Source organism: Geotrypetes seraphini, chromosome 2 (genome assembly GCF_902459505.1).
Source record: "Geotrypetes seraphini chromosome 2, aGeoSer1.1, whole genome shotgun sequence".
Lineage (NCBI taxonomy): Eukaryota > Metazoa > Chordata > Amphibia > Gymnophiona > Dermophiidae > Geotrypetes > Geotrypetes seraphini.
Window position 1 is genome coordinate 33,158,817 of NC_047085.1, and position 12,589 is coordinate 33,171,405.

The 12,589-nt window shown below is 40.9% G+C and overlaps 1 protein-coding gene across 1 annotated transcript in view; it reads left to right on the plus strand.

Annotated features, from left to right (window-relative positions):
- OC90 (otoconin 90) overlaps positions 1-12,589 on the plus strand; it is a 140,886-nt gene that overhangs the window by 55,254 nt on the left and 73,043 nt on the right. The window contains exon 3 of the mRNA XM_033929878.1: positions 12,051-12,225. Within this exon, the coding sequence (XP_033785769.1) occupies positions 12,051-12,225 (175 nt within the window). The remainder of the gene's footprint in view (positions 1-12,050; positions 12,226-12,589) is intronic.

Sequence of the window (12,589 nt, forward strand, 5' to 3'; positions counted from 1 at the left end):
ATTCATTTTAACAACAAATTTTACACGTATCCAAATTGTTCTGGTAATACAGAGAATAAAGTATAAACATAATATAAAAAGCAAAGGGAGTAAACAAATCCCATCATATAAACAAAGTTATCTCTTCCTTAGACCTCAAAACAAACAAATAGAGGGTAATATAACATGATAAGGAGATCTATTAAGAAATGTTAACCATAAGCTTAACGGGTTACACTTCATTTATCTTTTTTTCAATCATCCCTTAATTTCCTGGGCAAGCTTCTTAGTATCCAATAAAGTCCTTAAGCTGTTCTGGAGCAAATGTGCTCTTTAACATTGAAATGAGCCCTCCAGCGGATTCTTCAAAATTGCCGAAGTTTCAAGTTTTATTTATTCTTGATTAAACGCTTAATTAAAGTTTTTCTAAGCGAATTACAATAAATAAAATAACATGTAATTTTAACAAAGTATTAAAAATAAGCGATTTAACAAAATAATTAATTATAAAACAAGGCAAGCGAACAAAACAGCAAAAAAAAACCCCAAAAAACTAGATAAAAAATACACAAAAAACAATAGATAATTTCAACGATAAGGTTAAAAGAAAAGGTCTAAAAAACGATTTACAAATTAAAAGCGTCTGTGAATAAAAAACTCTTTAAGTTCTTTTTAAAATTGTCAAGATTATTTTCATCTCTCAGTTGAAAAGGTAAGGAATTCCAAAGCTGTGGAGCTGTTACTGAAAATATGTCTTGCCGACGGGTTCCAATGATTTTTAAAGAGGGGATTACTAGAAGTTTTTGATTAGTTGAACGGAGAGAACGTGAGGTATTATATGGGATAAGAACTTTACTAATGAATAGGGGTTCATAGGTATTAAGAGTTTTGAATGTTAATAATAAAATTTTATAGGTAATACGATGATTAATGGGCAGCCAATGAGATTTAATCAGAAAAGGAGTAACATGTTCGAATTTCTTACCTCTATGAATGAGCTTAACTGCGGTATTTTGAATAATTTGTAAGCGTTTCTTTTCTTTTTGTGTAATATTTGAGAATAGTGAATTACAGTAGTCAAGCTTAGTAATGATTAATGAATGAAGTAGAATATTTAACGATTTAGGTTCCAGAAATTTAGAAATTGAACGAATTAAACGAAGTCTATAGAAACATGATTTAACAGTGGTACTTATATGATCATGGTAGGAAAGTTTGTCGTCGTCAATTATGAGGCCAAGTATTCTTGAAGAGCAGCGTCGGCTTTTGGTGACAAAAAACAGCGACTGGGCCGGGGCTGCCGTTACAGTGCCAGCACTTGTGTTTTGACTGTGGCTAATGAAAAAAAAATTGTATCTATATATTTTATAAGTGGAAGGTAATAAAATCATACTTCTTTTGAGTTTATGGGAGAGATAGGCATGTTTCATGCGAGCTTGTTAAAAGCCAACTTTTCTTCTTGAGCACGTGTCTTGTGTGTTTCTGGCTGTGGGTCATGATTAAGGGCTCCTTTTACCAAGGTGCGCTAGCGTTTTTAGTGCACTCACTGGATTAGCGCATGCTAAAGCACACGCTAACCGAAAAATACCGCCTGCTTAAAAGGAGATGGTAGCGGCTAGTGCGTGTGGCATTTTAGCACGCGCTAAGCGCACGTTAAAACCGCTAGCGCACCTTTGTAAAAGGAGCCCTAAATTTTACATAAAAAAACAAATTACAAGATTTACCTGAATTATAGTAGTTAAAAAAAAAAATAGAGAAAGGCATGTTTTATGTGCCATTGATAAAAGTCGATGTTGCTCCTCCCATTTTGTCCAATAGCTCTTGTATGCCTATGATTGACATATTGCTTACAGTGTCATGTGCATATGACAAGCATATTCTATGTCATAAATCCTGTAGTGGAAAAGTAACAATAATAAAGACTCCTGAATTCCCACTATATATAAGAAAAAGTACAAGCAATACTCATTCCTAACTAGAGGTGCCTCAGTTAAGGAGCCCACGCAAGTCATAGACTCCGACCGCACAAGTCTGCGTGGATTTCCAGCTCCTTTGCTCCAATCATCGGCAACCCTCTAGTCCCTAACTTCCACTAAAATTATGTTTTAAATTTTAATATATATAATTTTTGAAAAAGTTTTTTCTACTAAGTTTCATCCAAAAGTTTAATAGCACTTTATAAAATCTGCATTCTTAATTCTTATTATACTATCCATTTTAAGATTTCAATGCACTTCTTCTGTGAAAATGAGACTAAATTGTTCTGGTAATACAGAGAATAAAGTATAAACATAATATAAAAAGCAAAGGGAGTAAACAAATCCCATCATATAAACAAAGTTATCTCTTCCTTAGACCTCAAAACAAACAAATAGAGGGGAATATAACATGATAAGGAGATCTATTAAGAAATGTTAACCATAAGCTTAACGGGTTACACTTCATCTATCTTTTTTTCAATCATCCCTTAATTTCCTGGGCAAGCTTCTTAGTATCCAAAAAAGTCCTTAAGTTGTTCTGGAGCAAATGTGCTCTTTAACATTGAAATGAGCCCTCCAGCGGATTCTTCAAAATTGCTGAAGTTTCAAGTTTCAAGTTTTATTTATTCTTGATTAAACGCTTAATTAAAGTTTTTCTAAGCGAATTACAATAAATAAAATAACATGTAATTTTAACAAAGTATTAAAAATAAGCGATTTAACAAAATAATTAATTATAAAACAAGGCAAGTGAACAAAACAGCAAAAAAAAAACCCAAAAACTAGATAAAAAATACACAAAAAACAATAGATTATTTCAACGATAAGGTTAAAAGAAAAGGTCTAAAAAACGATTTACAAATTAAAAGCGTCTGTGAATAAAAAACTCTAAGTTCTTTTTAAAATTGTCAAGATTATTTTCATCTCTCAGTTGAAAAGGTAAGGAATTCCAAAGCTGTGGAGCTGTTACTGAAAATATGTCTTGCAGACGGGTTCCAATGATTTTTAAAGAAGGGATTACTAGAAGTTTTTGATTAGTTGAACGGAGGTATTATATGGGATAAGAACTTTACTAATGAATAGGGGTTCATAGGTATTAAGAGTTTTGAATGTTAATAATAAAATTTTATAGGTAATACGATGATTAATGGGCAGCCAATGAGATTTAATCAGAAAAGGAGTAACATGTTCGAATTTCTTACCTCTATGAATGAGCTTAACTGCGGTATTTTGAATAATTTGTATGCGTTTCTTTTCTTTTTGTGTAATATTTGAGAATAGTGAATTACAGTAGTCAAGCTTAGTAATGATTAATGAATGAAGTAGAATATTTAACGATTTAGGTTCCAGAAATTTAGAAATTGAACGAATTAAACGAAGTCTATAGAAACATGATTTAACAGTGGTACTTATATGATCATGGTAGGAAAGTTTGTCGTCGTCAATTATGACTCCAAGTATTCTTGAAGAGCAGCGTCGGCTTTTGGTGACAAAAAACAGCGACTGGGCCGGGGCTGCCGTTACAGTGCCAGCACTTGTGTTTTGACTGGAGAGCAACAAAAATGGTACAAGGGCTGGAACACTGCTCATACGCCGAGAGGCTGGATAGGCTGGGGCTCTTCTCTCTGGAGAAAAGGAGACTCAGGGGAGATATGATAGAGACCTTCAAGATCATGAGGGGCATAGAGAGGGTGGATAGGGACAGATTCTTCAGACTGAAGGGGACAGCAAATACGAGGGGGCATTCTGAGAAACTGAAGGGAGACAGGTTCAAAACAAATGCAAGGAAGTTTTTTTTCACCCAAAGGGTCGTGGACACTTGGAATGCGCTACCGGAGGAAGTGATCAGGCAGAGTACGGTACAGGGATTCAAGCAGGGATTGGATGGATTCCTGACGGGATAGAGGGATCGTGGGGTACTGAGTAAACCAACCTGGTCGTGCATGTGCAAGACCGGAGGGCTAGGACTTCGATAGAAGGGCAGAACTTAAATGGGAAACCAAGGTGGCAGGGGAGCCCCTTCTGATGATTCAGACAGGCCTTGACCTGTTTTTGGCCACCGCGGGAGCGGACTGCTGGGCAGGATGGACCTGTGGTCTGACCCGGCAGAGGCACTGCTTATGTTCTTATGACTGTGGCTAATGAAAAAAAAATTGTATCTATATATTTTATAAGTGGAAGGTAATAAAATCATACTTCTTTTGAGTTTATGGGAGAGATAGGCATGTTTCATGCGCGCTTGTTAAAAGCCAACTTTTCTTCTTGAGCACGTGTCTTGTGTGTTTCTGGCTGTGGGTCATGATTAAGGGCTCCTTTTACCAAGGTGCGCTAGCGTTTTTAGCGCACTCACTGGATTAGCGCATGCTAAAGCACGCGCTAGCCGAAAAATACCGCCTGCTTAAAAGGAGGTGGTAGCGGCTAGTGCGTGTGGCATTTTAGCACGCGCTAAGCGCACGTTAAAACCGCTAGCGCACCTTTGTAAAAGGAGCCCTAAATTTTACATAAAAAAACAAATTACAAGATTTACCTGAATTATAGTAGTTTAAAAAAAAAATAGAGAAAGGCATGTTTTATGTGCCATTGATAAAAGTCGATGTTGCTCCTCCCATTTTGTCCAATAGCTCTTGTATGCCTATGATTGACATATTGCTTACAGTGTCATGTGCATATGACAAGCATATTCTATGCTCATACAGTGTACGTGTTGATTGCGTTGCGTTGCTTTCCAGGGACATGCGCACATTCACGCCTCTTTCCATATATATTCTGCACATGTGCCAGTCACTGGCCCAAGCGACTCAACTCATGTAAATTTAGTGAATCTTCCCTGCTGTCTGACGACATCATTTGTATGTGAGATTCTTGGAGAATGTCTCGCTTTTTAAAATTCACTATCAAATCGGCTGTGTTAGCAGACCGTCGCTTTTTAACGCGGTTTTCTGAGAATCTTGCCCTCAGTTTAATCAGTTTCAGAGTCCACACCTTTTGCTCTGTCCCCTAATCCCATCAGTTCTTTCTCACCTCTTCTCCCCTCCCCTGCTCTGCCTCTAATTTCTCTTTCTCTCTATTCTCTTTTTTTTTAATTGTAAACTATTTTGAAGCCCTCTTGTTTAGCAAATAGAGGTATATTAATAATTTCTAAATAAATAGAAACCTGAAAGGAAAACCAAACAACATAGAGTCAGCTGTGGTCAGCATTCCTGTAACTGCCAGCCAATCACGAGCTAACTCGCAACATACACCCAGATCTTCATAGCAGACCGACACCGAGGCTCTGATTCTATATGACATCTAAAGTTAGGCACTTAGATTGGTGTGCGCTTAACTTACCTCCCTTTTATTAAGCTGCGTTAGGCTTTTCGTATCACCGGCCATGGCAGTATTAGCTCTGCATCCAGCGATAAAAGAGCCTAATGCACCTTCGTATAAAGGGGGGGGGAGGGTTTAATTATTTAAAAAGCTTTATCGGTGCCAATAATTGGCAATTAGCACTTCATAATTGGCTTAAATTAAAATTAATTGGGTAGTAGGCACCTACAACTTTCAGGTAGGCACCTTGTCCAAAGCACCTATCAGAAAGTGAGAATGGTTAGGGGTAAATCTAGGTGCCTAACCTACCCCCTTCTACTAAGCAGCGGTAAATGTTTCTGCCACCACCTAGAGCAGTAAATGCTCTGTCGCTGCTTTTACGCTCATAGAATTCCTATGAGCATCAGAACAGTGTCAGAGCATTTAGCACCCTGGGCCACGGTAAAAACCTCTACCGTGGCTTAGTAAATGAGGGCCTTAGTTATTTAAAAAGCTTAATCGGCACCAATAATTGGCAATTGGGACTTCATAATTACACTTCTCCCTCAGAATCCGTGGTTTCAGTATCCGCGGATTCGGTTATTCGCAATTTTGGGGGGGGGGGGGTAAAGGAAAAGCTGCATATCGGACCTCCCCGGACCTTACCTGGTGGTCTGGCGGGCTTTCAGGGCAGGAGCGATCTTCCTACGCTCCTGCCCCATGCAGATCACTCATACAAAATGGCTGCGTGGAGTTCCCGTCGTAGACTACAGGAACTCATGGCAGCCATTTTGTATGGGTGATCTGCACGGAGTAGGAGCGTAGGAAGATTGCTCCTGCCCCGAAAGCCCGCTAGACCACCAGGTAAGGTCCGGGATGCCGGGGGAGGGTCAGAGCCATTAAGCAGTTAAGCAAAGGAGCAAGTGCGCTGTGGTTTTCAAAATACAAATAATTGCCGCCTCCCACGCACCATGCGCTTAGGCCCGCCTTCCAAGCTCACTGGAGGGTAGAGCTGTCAGTCAGAAGGTCGCACTTCAGTCCTCCTACGAGGTAGCTTGTTGAGTAAGAGCTAAAGAGTTTTAAAAAATGGTTACACTTCTCCCTCCGAATCTGCAAGGTAAGGTCCGGGATGCTGGGGGAAGGCAGGGGTGGGTCAGAGCCGGTCCAAATGTTATTCGCAAATTTTCAATATTCGCAGACTGGCTCTGCCCTTAACCCCCACGAATATTGAGAGAGAAGTGTAGCTTAAATTAAAATTGGGTGGTAGGCACCTATAACTTTCAGGTATGGACTTAGTCCAAGGCGTCTACCAGAAAGTGGGAATGGTTAAGGGGCAGATTTTGGGCATGTTTTGCGTGTAGGCGCCTAAACTGGACTTAGGTGTTGATATTTAGGCCAGGAAAACCCTGGCATAAATAGGAGTTGCCTAACCCCCTCTTTTACAAATGTGCGCTAAGCTTTTTAGCGCACGCTAAATATTAGCATGCACTAAACATATGCTAAATGCTAATGCATTGTGACCAGGCATGCTCCGTGCCTACCTTGATCATGGTGGTTTCCCGGCTGTCCACCAGGGGGAGCCAGAACAAAGGCAGAACTAAGAGCACACAGAGAAACCAGTATCTAGGTCACCACCGGGGGAGCCAGAGAGAGAAACAGATCCCTCCTGGCGTGTCCCTTCCCTAGAAAAGCCAGCAGTCTGGAATAAGCTGTTAGGCAGGATAGGGAGGAAGCTGAGAGCTCTCTCCCCCGAGGACCTCCCTGATTCAAGCAGGCGTAATGGCTGTACACCCATGGAGGTAGAAGAAGCTGGAATACCTCCAGAACTACCAGTACCAGAAGAAGAAACTCCCACGGAACTTCAGGGAGAACTGCCTGATGAGGAGCTAGCTGTGTTGGCAACCATGTTCAACAACTAAGCTATAAACTGTGAGTTTTTGTTTTGAACTCTTTTGGACTCTCAGCATTTATTTTGTTTAAGAAGCTGAAAGTGCCTTTTTTTATGGAGAGAGGTTTGCCAGCACCTGGGTGGGATTTTTGAATGCTGTTGTGAGCTTTTGTCAGCAAACCTAAGGCACTCTCTAGAAGTTATTGGAGGCTTTGCTATTTGGAAACTGTGTGTGAATTTTGTGTAGCAAAGCAGAGAGCTGTACTCTCTTTGACAACCTGTTAAGGAGCAGGCTGTGAAGGCCCTGTGAGAAAGAAGCTCCGAGAAGAGCAGAATCACAGAGCAGATTACTGAATTTTGTGAGGAGAAAATACTGAACTTTTCTCAGAGTTTTCCTTTTGAGTATTATTTTCTTTGGATTTTTGCAAGTTGCATTATTTGTTTTTGAATTTTGCCACAGGTTATTCTGACATTAAATTTTCTTTTGAGAAACCATACTGAAGCTGTGTGCATTGGTTCTGTGTTTTTTTTGGTTGTTGTTTCATTTATTAAAGCAGTGTCTGCAGGGTGACTCCCTATTGGGTCACACGCCGGTGCACTTTTTGTATGTCGCCACTGAGAGTGCTGCTGAGTCCCGGCCTAGGGCTGCAGTGTGGCTACAGCATGCATGTTATCCTATGGATGCGTTAGCACACGCATCCTATGCATGCGTTGATTTAGCACACGCTAAATCCACGCTAAAATGTTTAGCGCACCTTTGTAAAAGAGGGCCTAAGGTTAGGGTGCCTACTGATACCTAAGTCCACATTAGACTGGCATGCGATAAGTTCAGCGTTCCTCAGCACCTAATGACTTCGGCGCCGTTTATAGAATCAGGGCCTGAATATCCAGATCTTTGGCAACATCTGGAAGATATTCAGTGCTGTATCCACAGAGCTGATTGGACATAGTTAAGGGTTGTTTTTTAAGCAGTCCTGTGTGCCCATGTAGCTATGCAGACACAGGCACTGAATGTGGCAAATGCCTGTATAACTCCCAGCTCCTTCCTGACCAGGCTTGCCACTTGTCACAGTAGTCAGCATTGATATTCAATGGCACGGTACGGTTTCGTAGCAATACATATTGGCTCTTGGGCCACCCAGAATGATTTAAAATTTTATTACTAGTATTCAAAACCCTTGTCACTAACAAACCCCAATTTATCAATAAATCACTTATTCCTTATAGCACGTCGCTTTCTCTTCGGTCTACTAACCAAAAGCTCTTAGTGGTTTCTTCCCTGAAAATTATTGGAACTCAACGACAAGATATGTTCTCGGTGATGGCTCCACAACTTTGGAACACTTTACCTCAGCAATTGAAAGAGGAAAATAATTTAAGTCATTTTAAAAGTACTGTAATTTAAAAAGTTTTCTTTTTAAAGATGATTTTAATCTATAAATTCTGTTCAAAAATTTTATATTACCTTCCAGGTTTCCACCTCTCCCCTCCTAATGTTTTTTCCATTTGTGGTTCTCTCCTGCACCCTAAAAATATTGAATTGTAGTTCTGCCCTTTTTTTACCTAGTGTCTCGGTTGGTCTGTAAGTCTGTTGGTCTTAACTATTGTTTTAAAATTTTTAAACATTATGTTAAAATAAATGTTATTTTTTTTTCAATGTTGTAACTCGCTTAGTAAAAATTAAATTAAGCGATTCATCAAATTAAAAGAAAACTTGAAACTTGATTTAACCATGATTTTAAATATCAACCCCAGATTTTATCCACCAGAAAACAACCCTGATCAACACATTTGCTTGCCGTGGAACAGGGGCGGGCAACCTCAGTTCTCAAGGGCTGCAGCCCAGTCGGGTTGTCAGGATTTCCACAACGAATATGCATGAGGTCTATTTGCATACAGTAGAGGCAGTACATGCAAATAGATCTCATTCTTATTCATTGCTCAAACTTTAGAAACAGCTATTAAATATTTAATACAAACAAGTATTATCTTAATCGATTCAATTATTGTAATATTATCAACCACAATTCATCTCATATTCATTATACATAATTCTTTCACAAGTTACCAAATAATTAATATAGAAATATTCTAATATTTTAGTTAGTGAACCAAAATCTCTTCAACTCACATACACCTTTCATCATTCACACACATACTACAGTCATTGTGATCACTTTTATCCAAAAATGGATCTTAGTTCATTAGTCCATAAACATTCTTATTCACTGGGGATATCCTAAGAACCCAACTGGGTTGCAACCCTGGAGGACCAGGGTGCCCACCCTGTCTTAAAAGAATAGCACGGCATAAATTTAAACAAAAAAGTGACTGTTTCTATTATCTCAATTAAGCAAAAGCAGAGGGTACAAGATAGGGTTACCAGACCGTTCGAGGACATGTCCGGGGGTCCAGACAACTTTTCAAAACCCAGGAAGGGGCATCTGTGTATGCACGGACTCAACGCAGTGATGTCATTGCATCAAATCTGTGCATGTGTGGATGCCATCTGGGGGCGGGGCTGGAGGCGAAACAGGGCATGACAGAGGAAGAACAGGGCGGTCCTGGGGGCATGGCCATGGATCCAAATTTCCCCGAAGGAAAATCTGGTAACCTTAGTCCAAGGTACTTGGGTTGGAACCCCACTTTGAGATATCAATAATATGTTCTTAGTTTATGCAGATATACACAAGTTTTAGCAGATAGGAAATCTGTGTGCAATTCTGGAGGCCACATTACAGTAAAGATGTGCGTAGAATTGAATCGGTTCAGCGGACGGCCACCAGGATGATCTCGGGGCTCAAGGGTCTCTCGTACGAAGAGAGACTGAACAAATTGCAGCTCTACACTCTCGAGGAACGTAGGGAGAGGGGAGACACGATCGAAACATTTAAGTACCTCACGGGACGTGTCGAAGTGGAAGATGATATTTTCTTTCTCAAGGGACCCTCGGCCCCAAGAGGGCACCCGCTCAAACTCAGGGGCGGAAAATTTCATGGCGACACCAGAAAGTATTTCTTCACAGAGAGAGTGGTTGATCATTGGAACAAGCTTCCAGTGCAGGTGATCGAGGCAGACAGCGTGCCAGACTTTAAGAATAAATGGGATACCCATGTGGGATCCCTACAAGGGTCAAGATAAGGAAATTGGGTCATTAGGGTATAGACAGGGGGTGGGTAAGCAGAGTAGGCAGACTTGATGGGCTGTAGCCCTTTTCTGCCGTCATCTTCTATGTTTCTATGTTTATTCTAAATTTTCCATTTTGCTAATTATTGATTTTAAGTTAAAAGATAATATAGAGTGATTAGAATGATTGTGTCAGGATCATAGTACTGACAACACAAGTATATGAGGTTAACATAGAAACATAGAAACGTCAGAAAAGTTCCAGCGGCCCAACAAGTCTGCCCACTCAAGAACCCTCCCTCCTTCGAGAATTCATCTTTTAAGCATTCCTCTGGAGTGACCCCACCTCTGTCCCATCGTCCCTTGAAGTCGAGCGTGGTACTGGCCTCGACTACCTGACGTGGAAGACCATTCCATCGATCAATTACCCTTTCGGTGAAGAAATACTTCCTGGTGTCCCCATGATATCTTCTCCCCCTGAGTTTTAGCGGATGCCCTCTTGTCGCCGTGGGACCTGTAAGACAAAAGATTTCTTCCTCCACATCAATACGGCCTGTGATGTATTTTAATATTTCTATCATGTCCCCCCTTTTCCTGCGCTCTTCGAGAGAATATAAGCGCAGCCTGCTCAAACGTTCTTCATATGGGAGATTTTTTAGTCCTGAGACCATTCTAGTGGCCATTCGCTGAATCAACTCCATTCTCTTCACATTCTTTTGATAATGTGGCCTCCAAAACTTAACACAGTAATCCAGGTGAGGTCTCACCATTGATCTGTACAACGGCAGTATAACTTCAGGCTTACAACTGATAAAGCTCCTTCTGATGCAATAAAGCTCCTTCTGAGGCATAAAGCTCCTTCTGAGGCAGGTTCACGCAACAAATAATACCACTCCCTTAAAAACATCACAGCATACCTAAACACCTGATAAGCTTACTGGGCTTCCATGAGAAAATTTGCAGTGACAAATGTTCAGAAACCAAAGATCTAGCATCTAGGCCAAATTTCAAAACCCAAAATCCCATGAGGTAGGAAAAAGCCTCAGAACCCCTCCCCCACCAGCCAACAGTTAGACTATAAAGGCGGGAAATGGCACGGGGTAAGTTACCTCATCGGCATAAAAAAAACCTCCTTTAGTGGGTATTTAAACAAGAAAAAAGGCCTTATGCAATGCAGAGCTTATGGTATCGAACAATTCACCACAAAGTGTGTCAGGAATATCTCATAAGATGGGGCCGTTATGACTGGCCGAATTTTAAAGGCAACAAAAGGCCTGATATTCAAAGGATTTATGCTTCTAACTTTGAAAATTATGTCCCTAAATTGGTCTCTTTGAAAATCTATTAGGGCTGAGTGCATAAATTCACACTCAAAATTTCACTGAATTCCTAAATTTAGGAGCACAAAAAGTCACCGTTTTCCTCTCCACCACCAAATTTGAACCATTTTTACTATGAAAACTATAAACCTGATGAACCTCCTTCCTGTAGGTCAGGGGTGTCAAAGTCCCTCCTCGAGGGCCGCAATCCAGTCAGATTTTCAGGATTCCCCCAATGAATATTCATGAGATCTATTAGCATACAATGAAAGCAGTACATGCAAATAGATCTCATGCATATTCATTGGGGAAATTCTGAAAACCCGACTTGATTGCGGCCCTCGAGGAGGGACTTTGACACCCCTGCTGCAAGTCCTTAACCAAAGGAGGCCCTCTACTCATAAACAATGAACAATTTATTCTTTGATACGTGTCCAACTATTTGGTGCATTTATTTTCTTTTTCTCATAGACTGCCTGGGATCCCACTTCACTTGGCTGCAGTCGATTCTCACCAACTTCCCAGCATTGTTTAACTTTGTGAATAAATTGAAATGCGTCACTGGACTTTGCCCCAAGGACTTTGAAGACTATGGCTGCTCATGCAGATTTGAAATGGAAGGGCTTCCGGCAGATCCAGTGGACAGGTAAGAAAACTGTTTTGGAGGGATGTCCAATGATAGGAAACAAGTAGGGTTACCAGTCGTCCGGATTTCCCCGGACATGTCCTCCTTTTGAGGACATGTCCGGGGGTCTGGTCGGCTTTTCAAAACCCGGCACTTTGTCCGGGTTTTGGAAAGCCTCCTCAGATCGCGTCGGGCAAGGAGGAAGAGAAGGCAGTGGGGGGCAGTGCTAAGGCGGGACTGGGGGGCAAGATTAGGGTGTTACAGGGTGGGGGATGGGCAAAACTGGGTGGACCTAGGGGCGGGCCTAGGGATCTGGATTTTCCAATTGGAAAATCTGGCAGCCCTAGGAATGAGTAATATTCCCTTGCACATCCTGGGCTTTGAG